Source organism: Podarcis melisellensis, assembly GCF_964234715.1.
Source record: "Podarcis melisellensis genome assembly, chromosome: 4".
NCBI lineage: Eukaryota > Metazoa > Chordata > Lepidosauria > Squamata > Lacertidae > Podarcis > Podarcis melisellensis.
In genome coordinates, this window is record NC_138531.1 from 39,251,149 (window position 1) to 39,273,834 (window position 22,686).

At 41.4% G+C, this 22,686-nt stretch overlaps 1 protein-coding gene across 12 annotated transcripts in view; it reads left to right on the forward strand.

Annotated features, from left to right (window-relative positions):
* Window positions 1-22,686, forward strand: part of GLRA2 (glycine receptor alpha 2) — a 112,690-nt gene that overhangs the window by 29,267 nt on the left and 60,737 nt on the right. For all 12 annotated transcript variants that reach the window (XM_081907643.1, XM_081907636.1, XM_081907642.1 and 9 more), the window contains one exon: window positions 9,495-9,718. In XM_081907643.1, coding sequence (XP_081763769.1) covers window positions 9,495-9,718 — 224 coding nt within the window. The remainder of the gene's footprint in view (window positions 1-9,494; window positions 9,719-22,686) is intronic.

Sequence of the window (22,686 nt, forward strand, 5' to 3'; positions counted from 1 at the left end):
GCAGTGTCAAGTAAGCATAGATCAAAGGTGCCTTTGTAATTTTGCAGCTTCTGCAGTCTGAAAAAAGCAGATTTGGCATCTGATTGCCTGCATGCTCCCCTGTAGCCACCTGGAAGCATTTGAAAGCCTACAGCCAGTTGATGGTCAGTGCGGCAGGGGAAAGAAATGTGGCCAGTTCACGAGGAGAACCACTGGGCGCCATGAGATGGCGGTAGAGAGGTGCAGGCCTATTTGGTGCTGAGAGGCAAGGAGTTGCCGCAGCCAACGCTGTGGAAGTGTTGCTGAGTGGATAGTCACAGGGAGCACAGTAGATACTTCCTTTCCTTTGGGCATGTGCTGAAGTTGTTTTTCACCTGTCCAGAATAATTGTGGCCTTCTGACCTGGCATGGTTGCATGGCTGGACACAGGGGCCTCTTGTTCAAGACCTGTCCTGTGCTGGCTTGGATGCTTTGAGGCCTTGAAGTGGAAACACTTAAGAGCATGTGTAACAGAATTCCAGAAGGTAGTCTGCAAGTACAGGTTCCTGGGAACTGAATGGGATGCAGGTGGCGCTGTGGTCTAAACCATTGAGCCTCTTGGGCTTGCCAATCGGAAGGTCAGCAGTTCGAATCTGGGTCAGCTCCTGTCCCAGCTTCTGCCAACCTAGCAGTTCAAAAGCACACCAATGCCAAGTAGATGAATAGGTACTGCTGCAGTGGGAAGGTAAATAGCCTTTCCATGCACTCTGGTTTTCTTCATGGTGTTCCATTGCACCAGAAGCAGTTTAGTCATGCTGGCCACATGACCCGGAAAGCTGTCTGTGGACAAAAGCCAGCTTCCTCTGCCTGAAAGCAAGATGAGCACTGCAACCCCAGAGTCGCCTTTGACTGGAGTTAACCATCCAGGGGTCCTTTACCTTACTTTACCTTTTTACCTTTACCTGGGAACTCAGATTCTCCACTGCATGGAGAATTCCCAATTGGAAGTCTAATACTGTAGTCCTAGTAGTAGTAGTAGTAGTAGTAATATTTATTGAATTTATATACCATCCTTTATCCAAAGATAACAGGGACATTCACAGCACAAAAATACAATATGAGTACACAAAATACGTAATACACACAAATACAAATCCATGAGTCCCTCTCCCACAAACATATTGAAAAGTCCATAGAGAAACATTTTTGCCTGGTGCCTAATGATATGCAGCAAAGGTGCCATGTGAGTCTCTCTGAGGTGGGCATCCCACAAATGGGGAGGCACTGCAGAAATGGCCCACTCTCGTGCTGCCACCCTCCAGACCTCTCATGGAGGAGACACACAAGGAAGGGCCACGATAATAATTGCAGGGTCCAGATTGGTACATATGGGGAGAGGCATGCCTTGAGCTATTGCAGTCCTGAGCCATTTAAGACGTTATATGTCTTAGGAAAAACAAGCACTGACCTGAAAACGTTCAGTATTTAAGGAAGCCCACTCTCCCCTCTAAGCAATGCCACAGCAATCCTCCCAACTCAAGCAGAATTGCAGGGAATTAAATTTCACCTGAGACTTCACACTGGTGCTTTTGAAGGGCCTTGAATGGTGTTTCTGCCCTCTCCATTTAGAACTCAGACAACTGTAGTGCTGAGGTGGTAGGCTCAATTCAGTTCACATTTAAAGACAAATTTACCTCATCCACACATTCCAAAGCAATACACAAATCTCAGCACAGCCATCCTTCAAAGGCTGCACTTCTCCAAATTTTGCAGTTCTCCAGCAAATTAATGAGTACAAAAATGCAGACACTAGGGTAAAGTGTGCATAAAAATGCATATATTCAACATATGTTTAAAAGCATATTAATGTACAGAAATACACTGTATCTGGGAAAATATAAATATTAGTGAAAACAGGCTTTGCAAAAGTCTTTGATAGGCGAAAAGTACATGCAAAAGTATGTACTTTAGGAGATAGTTGGGGAAAAATATTGATGAATTTTCAAGATTTGCAAACCGATTTGGATATGTGGAGTAGTTAATTTATAATTATAAAAATGAGAAATGGACAGAAGCCAAACTTGACAGATTCACTCATCCCTTGCCTGGCATATCCTCCTTGCTCTTCATAGAGTTAGGCTATTAATGGGGGGCTATAAATGTTTGAAAAAGAAAGGTCATGGAGGAGTTCAACAGGTCCATGAGTTCTGGGGATTGTGGGATGCGTAGGACAGACAGTCTTTGCTTAGGGTCAAAACCTGAAGAGCCTCTGGCCTGGTGGGTCTGGGTCACAACAAGACCTAAGATACCTGACAGTCACTTACATACATTTCAACATAAGGTTCTATAGCCATAGCAGGTTTTGCTGCAACACATCAAAGCAAACATGAAACAAAACTCATCTATAACTTACATTCTTTTGTCTCTCCCACTAGAAAAATAAGATGAAGTTCAATCTTATTCAGATCAGAACTATACATAATAATTCCAATTAGGTCTAGTGCTCCTTAAAAATCTTGTCCCATGCCCTTCTGAAAGTCTGCGAAAAAGGCTCTGTCAGCATAGCCACAGGGGCTTTCTAGCTTTATCCTAAAACCTTCTGCTGACCTTAATGCAGGCAGGGAACAACAGCAATATTAAGCAGTCAAAATCCTGCATGTCACTGACTTTACAAGATGGCATTCAATGACAATATTTGCACGACCTAATGCTGATGGCATTAATCAGACTCCTCCATTGCTTTGATTAAATCCCCTCATTGCATTTTTCTGTCTATAAGGTATGTTAATGTGTGTCTTTTCAGTGTTCATTACCGCATTTCTGCTAACAGCAGCAACAACAAAAGGCTTGAATAGTGAAGTAGATTCAAACAAAGATGTTTGGCTGCCATGTTTGCTTTAATCATAATACCTCCAGACAGCATCGAAGGAGTTCTTCTCGATTCAGTGCTGTTCCGATGTCTGACATTGACTTTCTTAAAGCTGCCATATCTTCAATGAGTAGCTTTGAAACGTGTTTATAAAATGGTCCTAAAGGCAAACATCAACTACTGCTCATCTGCTTTGCTTTATAAACTTGATGATGTGCTGGACAGTATTTCATTCTTGTGGTAATATAAAATCATGAATTTCATGAGGCTTCGAGAAGTTATTGTGTCCTCACAAAACACTGTTGACAGGTTGGACATAAAATGGGAAAATTTGGTTTCTCAATAGTCTAGGAAGGCACACAATGGACTGCAGGTTAATAATAATATTTTTAAAAAACAAAAACCTTCTATGGCCCAGAAAACCAAAATGGCCAATTTGAAGTAAACTGAATACAGAGGCAAGAAGAGGTATCTGCAAATATCTGATAACAAACTCAATGATTATTTAATATGCTTCAAGTCCAGCCAAAGGGGAATTTTGCGTTTTCCATAACTTGGGCTAGTAGAAAAAGAAAACACTCAATCACTGGAAGAGTACTGTAAATCTAAATATCATTGGTCTTCTGAGGAGTAAATGGTACCTCATTTGCCTTACTGGTTGGCTGTAAAAGGCTGAGACTCTTAGACTGAAGTCTCAGGTAAGATTTTGTTAATCCTGGTTCTGAGTTTTATAGAAATAAACTAAGACATCTCAGGTCAACATTTTGCAATAGTTTTAGTATGACTGTGATAGTTTGTGATAAGTGTACTGATAGTGGAAAATGTGTGCAAAACTGCTCATTGTGTGCAGATTGTATTTTGGGTTTATTTTTTAAGATGTTTCATTTCCACCCCCCTCCTAAATATGATTTCTGGCAAGACAAATGTTCTTTCCAGAATCTCCCTATTCTGTCCTACAGCATAACTTGAGAAACTTACAGCACATCAAACACCCACAATTTATTTATTTTTTAAAAACTCTTCCTATCGTGACAGCAACTGCAATAACGTTTCAAAAATTTGGGCTTGATAATGTGCTATCACGTTTTGAATTGGTGTAATTTTTTTAAAAAAACATTTGTTTACTTGTTTGTTACGTTTTCATCCTTGCTTTCCTTCCTGCCTATGACAGCAAGGCAAGAAGCCAAAGTGTGCTCAACGTTTTATGTGACTTTTTTTTAATGTTTTTTTTTTTAAAAAAGCGAGGCAAGAAGCCAAAACAAATTAAACTGACAAGTATTAAGATGAAATGGTGCTACACAGTGTCAAGAGAAAGCATTTCCTGAAATACCAAAATGATGAATATACATTTTATACTTATTGAAAAAGGTTGTGTCTACATGAAGCTTGTATATAATACAGTGATGTTTTCCCATTGGTGAGGAGTTGCTCTTATCCCCTTTAAATTAGCTGGTGTCATAATTTGTCTGGTGTGTTGATTAGACATTAATTCAACAGAAGAATTAAACAATTCTGCTGCGTGACATTTGTGACAATAACCTGTGAAATGCCCTTGTGGCTTGGGGTTCTCTTCAACACTGCGCTTGCACAACAGGACTTTCTTTTTCCTCAGCTCTTACTGCCCCCATTAGGGCCTCCCAACATTTCAGAACTGATTTTGGGGAGTGCATTAGAGGCTAGAGGAGGCAGGAGAGAGAAAACTAGCTCCCTTGCATAAATTGAAGTCCATTGCACAAGCAGAGCTACAGTGCTGGTCACAGCCCTTTGCTAGAGCTGCTGCAGAGAAATAGATATAGCTAAATTTAATGGGTTTTATACCAATAAATATATTGCCATCATTTTTAATCGCTCTTGAAGATTAATCTTCAAGATTATGAACTCAGATTTAACATTGCAGCTGAAAGCCAGCCCATCAAATATATTTAGGCCATGATCCTCAAACCATATTTGGTGGACAGTCCTTTTGATTTCAAGGGGATACTTCTAAAATAAAATATTTTTTTTGAACAATAGGCTAACCAGGTGCCCGTGAAGTTCAGGGCTCCTGCATTCTTAATAGCTGCATGAAATGGGGGATCTTGGCTGGTGTAGACTTTCTTTCCACTTGCAGAACTATGATAGTGGCAAAATCACATACCCTTTTCTATTTTGTTATGCCAGGTGGAATCTACTCCACTTTCAGAATTCCCGAATCTCTTTTTAGGAAAGGAGGAAAGAGCTTCTCTGGTTGGGTGCAATTTAATCCCTAGATTCCCCACTTCACTGTTGTTTTTTAATGCTTGTGATTTGCTGCTTTAAGCGAAGTTTTAGTTTTCAGGCTACTGCTTTTTTCTGCTGCTGGTTTAAATGGTTTGTTTGTTTTGAATTGCAGGGTTGAGGTTTTGTAGATTTGTTTGTTTCTTTACATCATTATTAGGATTGTTAATATTATTATTTGTATTGTAATTTGAGACTCCTGGGCCATGTGGTGCTTGGGAGAGCAGAATAGAAATAAATAATGAAGAGATCAATATTGCATCTGATCAACATGTTTGGAAGCCATTGCCAGGTCAACTGTGTGCTCAGTCCTGGTGTTGCCTCTACCTTGTGCTGTCCTAGCCAGATAAGAGGTGGTGATGTCATCGTTGGCAGGCAGGCAGGCAGGCTGCACAGCACTGCTCTGCCCCTCGGGCTGCTCCTATTAACTGCCGGGGATTTTAAATCCTTCTTTACCTCAGTGCTTATAGCATAATAGTTGTATCTGTGCAGTTTCATAAATGAAAAGGCATATTCTGAGTTGGATTGCAACTGGTTGCTCCTCTCTCCACCAGTTAGGGAGTGATCTTAGTTAGAATTCCACAGAAGTGCAACAGCAGTCAGATTTATGTTATCACATTTGTGCTGCATTGGTGGCAGTTAATTAAAAAGGAAATCCTGGGGCTATTGATTTTAATACAGTGAATGTTAAAGCTGCCTTTTCCCCCCCCCTGCAAAGAAGGAACCTCGCAACCACCACAAAATGAACCTTAATGGTGTTCATATTTTATACTGTATTCCTCATTGCTATTAAAATTAATAGAAATATTTCCAGAGATTTCAGTGCCTAATGTTAGGCTAGGAGGAAGGGAAGGGAAGGAGAAAGCAAGGCAGAGCCAATACCATGTAATGATAATGAAAGGGTACTTTGATTCATCTCTAGGCAAACAACCCAATGAATCCACAGACGAGCTGGAGCCCGAGTCTACACCCTTTTCCTCAGTGCTGTCTAAAAATGCCTTTCATCTTAAAAGAAGGGGAACAGAGTGCCCTCCAGATATTCTTGGACTACAATTCCCATCATCTCCAGCCAGCATGGCCAGAGGTCAAAGATGATGGGTGTTGTAGTTCAGCAACTTCTGGTGTGTCCTTATCTAGTGTGCCCCTTTTGTAATTCTAACAGCGCATTCTTATGTGAGGTTATACAGGCTACAGTCCTAACCTCACTTAACTGTGAGTTGATCCAGTGGGACTTCATTCTGAATCGACATTGTGAGCCCCACTTTCTCCAGAGGAGCTTATTTCCTATTAAGGTTGCTTACGATTGCCACCTGAAATCTTGCTTATGTGAAGAGCAGTTTCAAATGCAGCATTATAATTTGCACGGGGTTTGCTTTGAGGTGAAAGTTGCCATCTTGTAGGTGGGAGATTGGAAGGGTTTGTGAAAATGAACCTACTTTCTTTCCATGTTTCTGTGCATTTTTCATGACTTTTCATATCCATTGCTTAACTGGTCTGTTGGTGACTCAGTGTCGTCTCTTACTGCGAAAACCACTTTGAGAACTTCTTGTTTAAAAGCGTTGTATACATTCAGTATTCTAAGGCCTCATCTGCACTTAAAGCAGTATCATACCGCTTTAACAGTCAAGGCTTCCCCCAAAGAATCATGGGAGCTATGGTTTGTTAAGGGTGACTAAGAGCTGTTAGGAGACCCCTCAAAGCGCCACAATGCTCAATGCTCGTTGTCCCTCACCGTCCTCAGTAACAACATGAGAATACTGGTCAATGAAAAGGTTTCTAAATGTCTTCATGTGTACAGTGATAGATAAAAAATGACTAATTTGGGTTAGAGAATGACATCATTTTCAGGAGCATTCAAAGACTCCTGGTTCAAATGTTCAAAGGAGCATTCCATTGACTTTCACTTTGGTGAGAAAGTTCCAATGATAAATGAACACAGAACATAGAAAATTGCTGTTTACTGAGTCAGGCTATTGATCTGTCTAGATCAGTATTGTCTACAGTGATTGGCAGAAACTCTGCAAAACTTTTCAACCTAGCAATGCCAGGAGTTGAGTCTGGGAGATTCTGCATGCCAAGCAGTTGCTCTGCCACTGAGCTCATATGTGTGGTTTTATCTAAAAAGTCATTCGTCACCTACATTCATGAAGGCAAGCCAATAAACAAGGGCACTTAGTCAAGCTGAAGTTTGAAAAGATTAGTGGCCCTATTATAGCACCATATGTAAACTGCCATCAAGAAGGAACTTCTTTCTTGGCACGTAGAAGAACACATTGCAGGCCATGTAATTAGCTGGACTGATCAGCTTGATGAAAATCTAAAACTCTTAGCCATGCAGCTTTAGGTAAATAAAAGCTAAATGAGAGATTGTAGCCCCAGATGGTAACATTTGGGCCAAAGCCTTGATCAAAGTAGCCCATGCATATATTTTTCAGATTCCAACCCCTAGGAGCCCCAGCCAGGTTGGCCAATGGACAGGGATGATGGGAGTTGTAGTCTATAACATCTGGAAAGCACCACATTGGCTATTCCAGACCTAAATCCTCACAATGGTTAATGTCGTAGTTGGAGTTGCTATAAAATGAGCCTATCATTTTGGTTTCGAAAATGTCACTCTTGATGCTGTGTTGTTTCAAAATAAAGAATCGATTCTGGTGATTATTGCATGGGCTGTACTATCTCAGTTTCGTCAGAGAAGCCTTTGGGGTGAAATCGAACCAATGCAGAAAACATCGCCTCCGTTACAGCTTTGAATCTAAAGAGCTATGAAACCAGTTTCATTTTCCCGAAGACAGTTTGGACTTCTTTCTTGAAAAGCAGTCCCTCATGCCACATCACAAATCTCTTTCATAAGCCGCTTGCCATATGACAGGTGTGTGTCTTTATTGTTTAAAGGAGGAGAGCTAAAAATTACTCTGGGCATGTTCAAGTTTTGGGGGATGCCAAAAGTAGGTATTTGGATTCTCTGTCCATGTAGCTGGGAGCCAAAGAAGCTGCTGTCATAGGTCCCACCCTGACATGACTCTCACTCAGGCTGACTACAGCTGCTGGAAAGCTCCAGAAGGCATGGCTATAGGGCAGTTCACCAACCGCCTTGGCAAGGGAGGTGGGAGACCAAGAAAAAATTGATTCCCTCCTATGTGGAATGTGAAAGGAAAGCCGCCATTTTGTGCTGGTTTTCCTCACCCTTCCATCCCTCTTCTTCACTCACTTCCTGTTTCAGGCACAGCTAATCCTCTTCCTGACATTTATTTATTTATCCAAGTTATATATTAGTTGTGTGTTGAGACCCTGAGGCCACCCCCTCGTTGAGGAATGAAACACAAGGACACGGATATTAGGTTAATGGTTATTGGGCAAATTTAAGCCACAACTTTATTGGTTACAGAATGTGAGCAGTATTGGCTTAGGCATTAGAATTGACCCGACTATATCTGACTCCTGCCCATCACGCAGGGAGTCCTGTAAGAATCAACCACTGGTAGGGGGAGCCCCGTCGGCGCAAAACAACTCGAGATCCCCCTGGGTTCCCGGCGGGGTCATGGCATGGCTCTAACCCCGCCCCAGGCTTCCACACCCCCAGATTCCTTTCACGGAATACCCTTAAGCTTGGAGGGACAGGTGATGGCCACACCTCCCCTCCCCCATCATAAGATCAACCAATGCCTGACTGCCAAAGCTTACAAAGTTGTGACGATTGCTATGAGGTAGGTGAAAACCAAATGGCCCATGTCAATTTGCCAAGTGGAAAAATTCCTACCAGGCCCCTCAACGGCGACCAACCGAGGTCCATAGCAAGACCAATGCCGAGAACCTGAAAATAGGGAGGGCGGGCAGGAGATTGAGGAAGTGCACCACAATGAAGTTCTCTGGCTCACGCCTTGGTTTAAATGGATCTATGACATGGCCGGGACCTCCAGGTGACAAGGGACTCTGCCCCCACCCCCAGAGGGGAGTGGGTGGCCACGTGGTCCACCGCAATCCCCCTACTGGGATGTGGAGCAGATTTGCTTTTCACTCAGAAAGTCACATACAGAGAGAAATCAAACTGTAGAACCTCAGGCAGCGTATATGAAGCACTGAGTGGATACAGATGAAAATATCGTACAGTCAGTCAGTTATTACATTTTCAGTCTTCACCCCAACCCATGACTGATATTTCATCACAAATGGCTTCCCAGAGGAAACTGAGGTAAAATCGCCATGCCAGCATTTTATTACCTGAAGAAAATAATAATGATGATAATAATGATGATGTCTGAATCAACCCTATGGTGTCCGTGGTCAAAGGAAAACATAATGCCCTCTCAGCTAATTATATAATTGCTATTAGTCTCGAAGTCTAATAAAGCCGAATTACATCTAATCCAGGCAAGAGATTTAATAACTGGTGTGCCTGACATTTCTGCAGGACTACAGAGTGAACATTTTTTTGAGGCAGCAGTGGAACGACTCCCGTCTTGCTTACAGTGAATACCCTGATGACTCTTTGGATTTGGATCCATCTATGCTAGACTCCATTTGGAAGCCAGATTTGTTCTTCGCCAATGAGAAGGGTGCGAACTTCCATGACGTCACCACAGACAACAAGCTTCTGAGGATATCAAAAAATGGAAAGGTGTTATATAGTATCAGGTAAACCTGTGTGTGTGTGTCTTGGGCAGCGGTTTGAACTTCCACATTCTATTTTTGTTATTCCTCTTTTATATGGTAATGAGGCTTAAACACAGAAGGGTGGTGGTGGTGGGGAAATCTCTCAGCTTCATTTTGCCCTGCTTGTTCTCTCCTCAAATGAGGAAATCAAGCAGGACAACAGAGCAAGCTAGTATTGGTGAGAATATGAAAGGGCCCAGCACCCCTTGCCTCCATCTACAGCAGTGATTCCCACCAGCATCAAATGGAGCCACCCTTTTAAAAACAAAAACTGAAAAGGAGGACTTCTCGTTTTTGTGACTGAGCTTCATTAAAATGCAGAAAGAAAGCCTGATTTTTAAAATGTCAAAAAGCATTTTTTAAAAAGGCATTTTTAGACCTTGAAGTATATTAAAGTAATAACTCAGATGTGCCTATATATTTATGTAGCCTGTCCTTGGTTGCTCAACCTAGTTATTTAGGCATTTTAAAATGCAAAGCACAGTGACATGCCTTACACTGGGATGGATCTGGTTAAAGTTGGTACATGCTCTCACAAGCACCCTTTGATGAGATGTGATTAAGCAGGATGCACGCAGAGAATTGGAATGATAAAGAACCTCAAAAATAGCAAGGCTGAGGCATACATTGTATAAATGATTGTTGCAGCATAATCTTCATATGCTACTTAGCATGCTTCATTGGCTTATTAATAGCTTAATATTTGCAATGAGGCTTGAAGATGGAAAGTCCACTTACTGTTAGCAAGGCAAATTAATCATGGTTTTGAAAGTCCTCTTTTTCTTGCCACAGTTGGTTCTAAATCACCACCAGTGCCAATGTCTTCTTAATTGTTTGGTGAAATATTTGCAACTCTTGAGTTGTATTCAGTGGAGTTTACTCAGAGTAGACCAATTGAAATTAATGGATCTAGGTTAGAAATGCCCATTCATTTTAGGGGGTCCACTCTGAGTTGAACAAACACTGAATACAACCCATGATATTGTGGTCACATGGAATTTGTCTTAAATGCAATGGTTCTAGGGCTTTCATCTATATAGAAGGAAGGACAGACTTTCACTGTCTTTCCATAGGCATCCATGAATCTACCCTTCCCTCCCCTAGAATTAATTCTGCAATGGTTTCTGACGTGACCACCTTCAATCTTCTTCATCCCCTAAACCTCATGTAGACATTACTCTGTAAATTCAGAAGCTATTATATCAGGATATACGGTAATTAGGACCGTGTACAGACTCATATAAACAAAAGTCCATTTGTGTTAGTATTTCAAGTTGCACCATAGGCACACTGATCTTATTCAGACACTTACTTGAGAATGGTCCATCTGTCCTCTGTCTGCTGTACCCTGCTCTACATGCATTGCACCATCTTTCTTCCAATTATTCTTGCTATAGTCTTTAGAGTGGTCGTAATGACATAGGCAGATTAAAATGGCAGCTGAGTACCATTGGAAGTAGATTCCATTGGGACTACATTCCAGTTGGTTCCAATTAACTTCCTCATCATTCTGACCAGTCCTCTAATTATGCAGCAAAAGTTAGGGAAGGCTTTAATGAAACCCAAAGCTCTATCCCTTCACTTCCCCATTTTTAGGCAAATTATGGGCCACCTGTAGCCCTACAACCAGTAGCTAAAATGAGGGAACTGAGCCTCTATAGCCTCTATAGAAAGAGGAAGCCTGAATGATAAGAGCACCATCAAACACAGCAAACGTGGTTACTTACCAAGCGCTGTTCTCACGTTTAATCCCCAGAAAAATAAGATGTTTCTCTTTGCTTGAGTGACATCAGATGTATCTTACTGGAGGCAACAATGCAGCTGAGTGCTGCTATTTGCAGCACAGATGGATAATTTTCCTGACAATTTTTCATGCTGCAAAAGTAATATTTCAGGCTGTCATATCAGATTTGTAAAATTCAGGAGCTTGAATGAAAGTTTATCTGAAGCAGAGTAAGCATATTTTTGTGTTGAATCAAAAGCATGTCATCTCCCAGTTGTGCTTTATGGTGCATAAATGTATCTTTCATGGGTAATCAGCATGAAGAATCAGCATTGCACCTATGGCCATCAATTTTTATTTTACCTTGGGGTGTATTCAGACCAATCTAGCAGTCGATGCGGGATAGAATGCCATCTCAGCAATTTTCAGGCGGACCTAAAACCACCCCATTGTGTTTCAATGAATATGAAGCCATCCCAGGATGCTACACAGAGCAAGGTTACACTAGCTTGCCCCATCCCCAGAATCATCATCCTTTTCTTTCTCTCTTTGGGTGGCTCCAGATTCTCTGTATTTTGCAGGAGAGATTCAAATGCAAACTGGGACTTTAGGTTTGCACAATTAAAGTGAACAAAAGCGGTCTGCTGCCCAAACCCACTTCTTTTTAAACACAGGCTGTGTACAGGCCATACATTTAATGCACGTGATCTTCCTCAAAGAACCCAGGGACTGTAGTTTGTTAAGTGAACTGAAAATTGTACCTGCCCCCCCCCCGCTAAACTACAGCTCCCAGGGTTCTTTGGGGGCAACATTGAGCTTTAAAGATATGGCATGTTTGCAGCCACAGTTTGGAAAGTGATGGGGGAAAGCATGAAAAGTGTGGAATGAATGAATAATTAACAGGTACATGTAAAAGGGCCTTGCAAACAAATCATGATGAATGCATTATGCTTGTTGCCTGTAAAATTATCAGAACATAAGGTTTGTGCAAGCAAATAAAGAGGGATGCTGAGTAAACAGGTCAGTTGGACCTGTTTGTCTCTGTCTGTTCCAGCCTTACCTTTTCTTGGCACATGCAACTCAGGAGAGCATAATTAACACGAGGTAGTTTGGCCGCAGCTTCAAGACAGGCAAAAGAAAGTGCTTCTTCACACAATGCGTCATTAACATGGCTTTGTTGAAGGGCCATGTTGGCTGGAACAGGACAGACTGCATAGACTAGTTACAAATGTTTCCTAAATTTATTACAAACTTTGGGATGGAAGCTTTTTACAGCATCTCTCTTGCCCTAAAGAAGGAGGGAGAGAAATTTTGAAATGTGCACCTGATTTGCCAGAAAAGAATTGGAAGTATTCTCTTCTTTATTGGAAAGGGGATTAGACAAACGGATAGAGGATAGATCTCTTGATGCCTTGCCATGACATCTAAAGGATGATTTTGTACCTAGTTGGCGTGTTTCCCAAAAACATCTGCCTGGTCACGATTGGAACAGTGGAATTGAACTTGATGGACCTTTGGTCTGATCCTACAAGGCCAAATGTTATGGTCCAAATATCATAAAATCAAATTCCACAGAGAACATTACAAAGTTCTGTATTGAGACAAACAAATCAAACACACAGAAGAAGATGAGGAACATGCGGCTAGGCAGTAGTACATATAAAAGGGATCTTGGGATCTTGGAATTGTAGTTGATCACAAGCTGACATAGGTCAGCCGTGTGATACAGCTGAACAAAGGGCTAATATTAGTAAGAATCCTAGTTTCCAAGCTATGAAAAGCAATTGTCCTGTTAGTTCGACTGGTGTTAAATAAGTCAGACCTCACATGAAGTAAAGCATCCAGTTTTGAGCCCCATGCTTTAGGAAGGATTTTGACAACTGGGAATGGGCTCAGAGAAGGGCTATATTGGTCTGAGGCATGAAAAGCAAGTCTTGTGATTAAAGGATTTAAGGAACTGGAGAAGAGAATACTCAGGAGTGGCATGACTGCCTTCTTCAAATACCTGAAGGGCTGTTGTTTGGAAGGGCAAAAGAAAAGAAAAGAAAGAAAGCTCTCTGCCACAGCTGCCACAAAGGCCAAATACAGATCTAATGACCTTGTATTATAGGAGGACAGATTTTGGTTGAACATTAGGAATAACTTACTGACGGAAAGAGCAGTTTGAAAATGGAACCAGTTTCCTAGAAGGATGGCCTGCTTTCCCTTGCTGGAGACCTCCAGGCAGAGACTTCTGGCCAGCCATGTGCTGAGGAATGATCCAGTCCTGGATTTCCTGTGTTGAATTAGATGGCTGACAAGCCCCCTTCCAACTCTGTGATTCTGTGTTCTTGTTCAAATACACGGTTGGAAGAAACGGTAAAGAACCAAAGGGTTTTATGAACAAAGTCTAGGATCCCTTCATACTCTTCTACTTTGCAAGAAACCAAACCCTTAAAGGTCTCATATGAAGTTAGCATCAGTATATTTTCTAGAAAGTTAGGTGCTAAATCTTTAGTTGGTGCAAACTGGGATGATGACAGTGGGCACAATTCAGCAGAACAATCCTGTTTGTTAGCCTCATCGAAACGATTGCTCCTGCACAGTGCTTTCTCATCCCAGGGAATGTCTTTGTGCTGTGTAACACACAATGTTCAGAACTCCAGAGAATATCTCAGATCTGCAATGTATATGGGTCTGTTAATCTGTGTGTGTGTGTGTGTGTGTGTGTGTGTGTGTGTGTGTGTGTGCAACAAAGAGAGCGAGAACAAGAGCTTCAGCTTGATGACTTTAATATTGTTCTATAATCTAATGTTAGAATTTAAGAGGATTTTGACTTCTCTAGTAACCCTGCTTTATCATGGAAGAGATTAGCAAAGTGAGAGGGCAGAGGTCATTATCATGACTAAAAGTCATTCTTTGCTCTGCAAACAGCTAAGTATTTTGTGTATATTCCTCTCTCCTGTTGTACAGTGATATTGGCTGTGCCCTGATGACATTGACAGGTTGCCTTTTTTTTAGAAGGCAACACAGATCTTGCCTTCTCAGGGGAACGTTCCTTTCTCGATTTCATTTTTCTAAGCCCAGCACAAGAAAAATGATTCAATTATCCTCAGGCAAAATTGTATGAAATTCCTTGTTCTTTGGAATGACTTTTTAAAAATGTAAAGCATTCCACTGAGGCTTGAAATAGCCTCTCGGAATAATGAAAGTGGGCTCGAAGAATAAGAAAATACAGGAAATGCTAATTGATAGAGCCTGCCTCAACAGAGTTAAAGCGCTTTTGCTAGATGTCACAGGAATGGTTCACACGTGCATCACATCCTTTTTGTACACTTGATTACTGAGTACTTGGGGCCAATTCACACATGCAAGTTCGTCACTTGATGACTGTAACATGAAGTGATGACTTGCATGTGCAAATGCCTCAAACACCTTAGCTAGAACTTACACTCTATTGAACACAACTTTTTGTACAGTGTGTTCACACATTCAGCTGCTGGCCATCAAGTCTAGGATCACCAAAGTCAGACAGTGGTGCTAGTACTCGGGTGCACATAGCATCTTCACACAAGTCATTGGGGGTGGAGCATGTATGTATAAAAGCCAGCACCAACCCTTGCCATCGTATCTTTTTATCATCACAGTGCTCACCCTCTCTCACTTGAGGTGACAGGACAGGTGCCACAGGGTGATAGACAAGTTCCTGCCTATTACAGGGGCTAGTCAGCCTAGTGCTTGATTTGGCTCCCCCAACTCCCAACCAAAAGCTCATAGAGCTCCTATTGCAGAGCCCTCTGGTGACAAGTATAGCCCATTAGGCCTATACAATGGCAGAAATAGTGCCTTAGGCCAGAATGTGGAATATAAGTCCCGCCCACAAGCAGAGGTCAGTTCCGCCCCATCTGTTGAGCATTGACCCTCCTGCTGGCCCTGTTGTTGTGAAGAGTACCATGCCAAACTCAGCAGTGGAACATTGCAGGACATTTGTCTGACAAACCTTTCGGCTCCAACTGCTACTTTAATCAGTAATCAATAGGAAAAGACAAGAAGCACATGAGAGCAGGGATAACTACTTTTGATAACTGACTCACATATGGATCCTGCAAAATTGCTAGGTTTATATGCAGAGATCCCAGAAAACTGACTATGCATTGCAGAACTGGAGCTATCAGGCATGCCATCAAAGAACCGGAATTTTGCCCGCAACATTTTGAAGTCACACTTCATGTTGCAAAGCAGCAGAAAATGATTTAAATATCCTGAAAGTAACAGCTTTTCTTTTGAAACTCAAAATGCCTTTGCTTTAAATCCTTCCTCACTTGGCGGCTTCGTTTCTATCAAAAAATGAGCATGCTATATTTAATTAAAAATAGGAGATATGTTGGCAGAGCCCATATATAATTTTGTATGTAGAGAGCACTATTCTTGGCTGGAAATATATATATATATTTTAAATTGGCAGACAGTTTCTTATGGAAATCAGTATTAATAGGCTTTTTGGAGCATGCTTACTGGATACAGGCCAAAGTACACATCTGTGTACATAAAAGTCTAACTGACAATGGTTTGCATCTGGCATGAACTGGTAGTAACTTCTGGTGATCCGTGTCCTATGCAAAATATTCCTTTTGGCAGCATAGCCAATGGTAGATTTAAAATGCAACAACAAATGTTCCCATTAGTCTGATTTGTAAATAGTGCCATGAGACTTAAACAAACCGAAGCAAATTATTTCCGTTTTGGGGAGCAGTAATAGCATAGCTCTGCTCCATACATAGGATATTTCCTTTTTAATGATATTGTGTGGTACCAGACTTCCATGAAGATAATGACAAACTGAAAATATTTTAGAGAGCTACAGAGAGATGCTAATGGTTGATTCTTATCAGGACTGGCAGAAGAGTCATTTATTTAACCAACAAAGTGTAGAGAAGGAGAGGCAAGAAGAGTGTTGAACTATTTTAAAGTATATGAGATAAAAGTTGGCCAGGGCTAGCTGTGCAAGCTTGTTTGCTGTCTCAAGTGCAGTGGAAGACACTGTCCCATAGCTAGTGCTGAAGTCAGATTCAAGGGCCAGTTCTATTGCCATCAGTATGTGTGGGCATGTGCGTTTTGTCCTTTGCCTCAGGCAGCAGGATCTCTTGAGCGGCTCCTGAAGAAGGGCTAAGGCAAAACATGTGAATTAACTTGTTCTCAGGCTGCAAAGTAGCATCAGTGCTTAAAGGTAAAAGTAAAGGTACCCCTGACTATAAGGTCCAGTCGTGAACAACTCTGGGGTTGCGCGCTCATCTCGCTCTATAGCCCAAGGGAGCCGGCATTTGTCTGCAGACAGCTTCTGGGTCATGTGGCCAGCATAACTAAGCCACTTCTGGCGAACCAGAGCAGCATACGGAAATGCCGTTTACCTTCCTGCCAGAGCAGTACCCATTTATCTACTTGCACTTTGACGTGCTTTCGAACTGCTAGGTTGGCAGGAGCTGGGACCGAGCAATGGGAGCTCACCCCGTTGTGGGGATTCGAACCGCCAACCTTCCGATCGGCAAGTCCTAGGCTCTGTGGTTTAGACCACAGCGCCACCCGCGTCCCTCTTGCATCAGTGCTTAGCGCACCATAAAAGGAAAGCATCCTTCTCAATCGCCACATTAGGTGAGATAACTGAAGGCTGTTCCCTTATTCTCCAGTTATTTACAGGACCTTGGATGTGTAAATAAGATTCATTGTCAAACCAGCTTGAAGGGTGCTGCTATGGCTTTCATTTTTATAGAGGGTTGCCTGTCATTGCTTTTGTATCATAACATATTTTTATATATAAATAAAACTCCTACTCACTTTATGTGTATGTTAACCCCACACACCAACAATAAGTGGTTTGTTGCTGGAATAATGCCAGACAGAAACTGAAAGGAAGTGACAAAAGAGTTTCAAGGTGCAGCCATGTTCCAACTCATAATATAAGAGGTTCTGAATTTAATTCCATAATGGCCCAATTACTACATTAATACAGATAATGCAGACATGCGGCACCCTTGAGGCTTCTTTGTTCTCTACCACCCCTCCCTCTACTCACAGACATAGTCTTCCTATCATCAGCACTGGCTCTACTATTAGACGGAGTGAGAGAGTAAATTTTGGTGGGAAATGGTGGCAGCCCCCAAGCTGCTTTCCTCTGTTAGATGGCAGAGTTTTGCATGCAAACGACCTGTCCTGGACTCCTTAAACTAGCCTGCTGCCTAAGGTGCAGTGGAGGATGATATCCTATCGCTGGCCTCTTGTACATGGAAGGTGAAGGCAGCAGCATCTTATCCTTTGCCTCAGGCAGCATAATGTATCGAACTGGTTCCACCCATCAGAGTGACAGACACCATACTACCGATTACAAGTCTGTAAGTTTTGTATGGGGGAAGCTAGAACTGGCATGGCAGCAATGGTCTTTGTTGAAAGGAAACATGTGGCTGAGCTTAGAGATTGTGGCCACTGGGTCCAATTCACAAACTGACCTTCTGAATAGGCAGGCGATTCCCAGCCATTTGTTGCTGGAAAAGGTTGCATACAGGTAGCATAAAACTCAGAAGTGTGATCCACATTTCATTGAACATAGATATATTGTTTGCACTTTCAGTTTTGAAATTGCTGGCTATTATAAAGAGAAGGCAAATGTCCAGTGTTTATCTTGAGACACACTAAGGCAATAAAACAAAATCAAAATGTAAAACCTTAAAGCAGAAACAGCTTACATTAGCTTTAACTACTAACCACAACCATATTTGAGTTTAATTTCATGGATTTTCTGAAGGGATGATAGATAGATAGATAGATAGATAGATAGATAGATAGATAGATAGATAGATGATAGATAGATGATAGATAGATATAGATAGATAGATGATAGATAGATAGAGATAGATGATAGATAGATAGATAGATAGATAGATAGATAGATAGATAGATAGATAGATAGATAGATGATAGATAGATGATAGATAGATATAGATAGATGATAGATGATAGATAGATAGATAGATAGATAGATAGATAGATAGATAGATAGATAGATAGATATAGATAGATAGATGATAGATAGATAGATGATAGATAGATAGATGATAGATAGATAGATAGATAGATAGATGATAGATAGATATAGATGATAGATGATAGATAGATAGATAGATAGATAGATAGATAGATGATAGATAGATAGATAGATGATAGATGATAGATAGATAGATGATAGATAGATATAGATAGATGATTGATAGATATAGATAGATGCTACATTCCTTGACATGCAGTGACTCATTGCAGCATATTTTATTACACTTTTAAAAAGAAAAGAGCCCTGCTTTCTGTTTTCGCCACTGCTCCATTATGTGCTATGCAAAGTGAAGTGAAGCTGTATGAACATTGCTCTGTGTTTGAGGGAACATTCTCAGAAACATCAATATTTATGAGGCATCAAGTGCAATCTCATTCAAATGAGTCTCTGTGTAATAGTAGGGTGACTGTTGAATTTGTTTCTAAGTTTATAAAGCACTCTGTTGCACTGGGGAGAAGGCATTCCTGCATTAATTAAATAAAAGCGAACTTTATTTTCTATATGTTAGGAATAAGGTGTATAAACCAGTAAATGATAAAGGAGCTTTTCATAACAGCTCCATAATCACACTCCCAAGGAGAGCCCATGGGAGGCAGCTGTGCTGATCCATGAATATCTCCCCCAAAAGAAGCAGTAAATACTCAATTTATCAGGATCCGATGACAAGTCATAGCGTAAGTGTGCTCTGATGGTGAGCATGTTGGAATTTGGAAACATTTTTTTTCTTCTTAAAGAAAACTCCATTGAACTCAGCACTGTTTCAATGTCTCTTGCCACCTTGAAGTCCCCGTCAGGCTAAAGAGTGGGGTATAAATAAATACATAATTACAATGGTGATGTGTAAAATATATTGAACTTTAAACAAAAGAATTTCTGCCTGTTGCCCCAGACAGCATGGCCAATGGTCAGAGCTGATGAGAGCTGCAATCTAGGTGATACCAGGTTGATGAAGGCTGCTCTAAGAGAACAGGAATGACTCAGATTCAGTCCATCAAGCTCAGTGCTGTCTAGACTCGCTGGCATTGAGCTTTTCTGGGATTTCAGGCAGGGAGTCTCTCCCAGGCCAACCCCTAGCTAGAGATCAAACCTGGGACCCTCTGCATACAAAGTAAGTGGTCTACACTTACAGAGTTACATCTCTTCCCCATGGGCTGCAACAGCAAAAAAAAGAGGCATCCGTCATCTAACGGCAGGTCTCACCTACCTGCAGTATAGTTGCCTATAGGAGACACAAATCTGAAAACTGTTCCAAGCAGATGGGAAGAAAACATGTTGAGGCAAGTGAAGAGGGAGAGTTGTGGTTGCTATCCAAACAGCCCACTGTCTTGGCTGCTGGACATGTTATCTTGCAAAGAAAAATACATTCATTCTAAAGGTGTTACCATTTCTCTTTTAATAGCCAGTGGGATGTTTTGTGCTTGACAACGTGCTAGTTCTCTCTGTGTTGCATTTTAGTCCGTTAAATGGTTTAATTTTATTTAGACATTACTATTTTTCACTTATTTTTTGTAAACTAAAGGGCTCTGTGTTACCTCCTTTTTAGCTAGGCTTTAAAGTGCTTCTCAGCCTGGTTTTTCTGTTTTCCACACAGAATAACCTTTACTTGTTTGTCCCCATGTGCTACAGTTCCCTAGTACAGTGGTACCTCGGGTTAAGAACTTAATTCGTTCTGGAGGTCTGTTCATAACCTGAAACTGTTCTTAACCTGAAGCACCACTTTAGCTCATGGAGCTTCCTGCTGCCGCCATGTGATTTCTGTTCTCATCCTGAAGCAAAGTTCTTAACCCGAGGTAATATTTCTGGGTTAGTGGAGTCTGTAACCTGAAGCATAAGTAACCCGAGGTACCACTGTACTAAGCTTCTCATTTCTGAAGTTCTTATTCAATCTCATGGCTAGAAAATCACCCACAAGACATCAAACCGAACCCAAAGGGGTACTTCCGGAAGACCTGTTTATTGAGGATTCATTCTGATCTGTTTGCATCGAGCTCAGATGACATTGTGTCAAAGCCAGTATTATCCCACACTTTCCACTGCATTTCCCTATGACTTTCTTTATTGCAAAATAAAGAAACTAGGTTTTAAGGAACCAGGTTTGTTGCACAAGACCTTCCAATTCAGCTATAATTGTGCAACCTGAATTTGTCCATATGTGATTGAATTCTACCCAGATATAGAGACAGTCCGCAAGTGCCCATAGATTCACATGCACTTTCTTTTTCTCTGTTCTTTTTAGCTTACCCTAGCTGCTGCACAATTTGTTTGGAGGGCAATTATTACGTTTGTTGAAATATGCAGCATCTGGAAGGATCGTCTTTTAGCAGAGCAAGCTTTTTATGTTAGGAAGTCAGATGTTATGAAATAAGCTGCAATAAGGAGGAAAATCCACAGATAAGTGGATTTGCAAATGATCCTGAATATTATTGCTCATCCAACATTGTTAATGCTGGGAGACCTTCATTATAAATGTGTGGATGTTTTGTCAAGCACTGAATTGGGCTGAGTGAATTTATGTTTCAGACAAGTGCTCATTCCTTAGAGATTGCTGAACTTTCTCCCATGTGTTTCACTGAGAAGGGATAGCCTAGCAAAGGGCTTTCCCCATGAGGAGAGCTGTCTCTCATCTGTTGAATAAATATCTGCCTAAGGAAAGATATCCACCTCACAGTGGAATATCCCTGTTTTTTTAGTTCAGTTTGTCAATGCAAACCTGTCTAAAGGATATTTTGCTTTGGACCTATGCTACAAAACCATGAGAAAAACTAAGTTGAGATCTGTTCCAGGTTGGGTGGCAATTACTCATAAAGCATGTCAGAAAAATTCTTTTTTACCTTCAACAATATTTCATTTTGGGCCTTCTCAGTAGTGGCGCCAGCCCTGTGGAACGCCCTCCCACCAGATGACAAAGAGGTAAACAACTACCTGACATTTAGAAAACATCTGAAGGCAGCCCTGTTCAGTGAAGTTTTTAATGTGTGACATTTTGATGTATTTTTAATCTTTGTTGGAAGCAGCCCAGAGTGGCTGGGGAAACCCAGCCAGATGGGCGGAGTACAAATAATAAATTATTATTATTATTATTATTATTATTATTATTATTATTATTATTATTATTATTCAGTGGTACCTTGGGTTACATACGCTTCAGGTTACAGACTCTGCTAACCCAGAAATAGTACCTTGGGTTAAGAACTTTGCTTCAGGGTGAGAACAGAAGTCGTGCGCCTGTGGCACGGCAGCAGCAGGAAGCCCCATTAGCTAAAGTGGTGCTTCAGCTTAAGAACGGACCTCCAGAACAAATTAAGTATGTAAATAGAGGTACTCCTGTAGTACAATCTCCCTCACAAATAAACATATGTAACACAAATGGCACATCTATTACATGCAATAGAAATGTCTGATAGGTAAGAAAGGTCACTGTATATTCCACACTAATTCTTAATATTAAAAAAATAGCTAGCCTTTGCCATGATGAGCTCATCTGCCGTTCTATAGACAAACTGAATTCTGCAGACATGCAAACAGAGGAACATGGTATGTAGTTTCCCCCACCATTTAAGTGAATTATTATTTCTGTACAATAATCTGTAAACTCTCCCCCCGCCCCCAGCATTTGGTATGTGTAAATTTTCAATTAATTTACTGGATGTGCAGTGTAATCCTCTGCATGTTTACTCAGAAGTAAATCCCACTGCGTATAGTGGGGCATAGCCTCAAGTAAGAGTGCATAAGTTTGCCAACTTGCCTGAGTAAGCCCCACTAAACACTGTGGGTCTCACTTCCAAATAGCTGTTCTGAGATGGGCACTGACCTCAGGCATGGCATGACCTACTGCAAGGCCAAGATCTGAATGAATGTAGGGCAGGGCTTGTTTCTTCATACTGAGCATCAGACTAGCAGCCTATCTTCTTCTTCTTGTTGTTGTTGTTTAGTCGTGTCCGACTCTTCGTGACCCCATGGACCAGAGCACACCAGGCACTTCTGTCTTCCACTGCCTCCCGCAGTTTGGTCAAACTCATGCTGGTAGCTTCGAGAACACTGTCCAGCCATCTCGTCCTCTGTCGTCCCCTTCTCCTTGTGCCCTCCATCTTTCCCAACATCAGGGTCTTTTCCAGGGAGTCTTCTCTTCTCATGAGGTGGCCAAAGTAT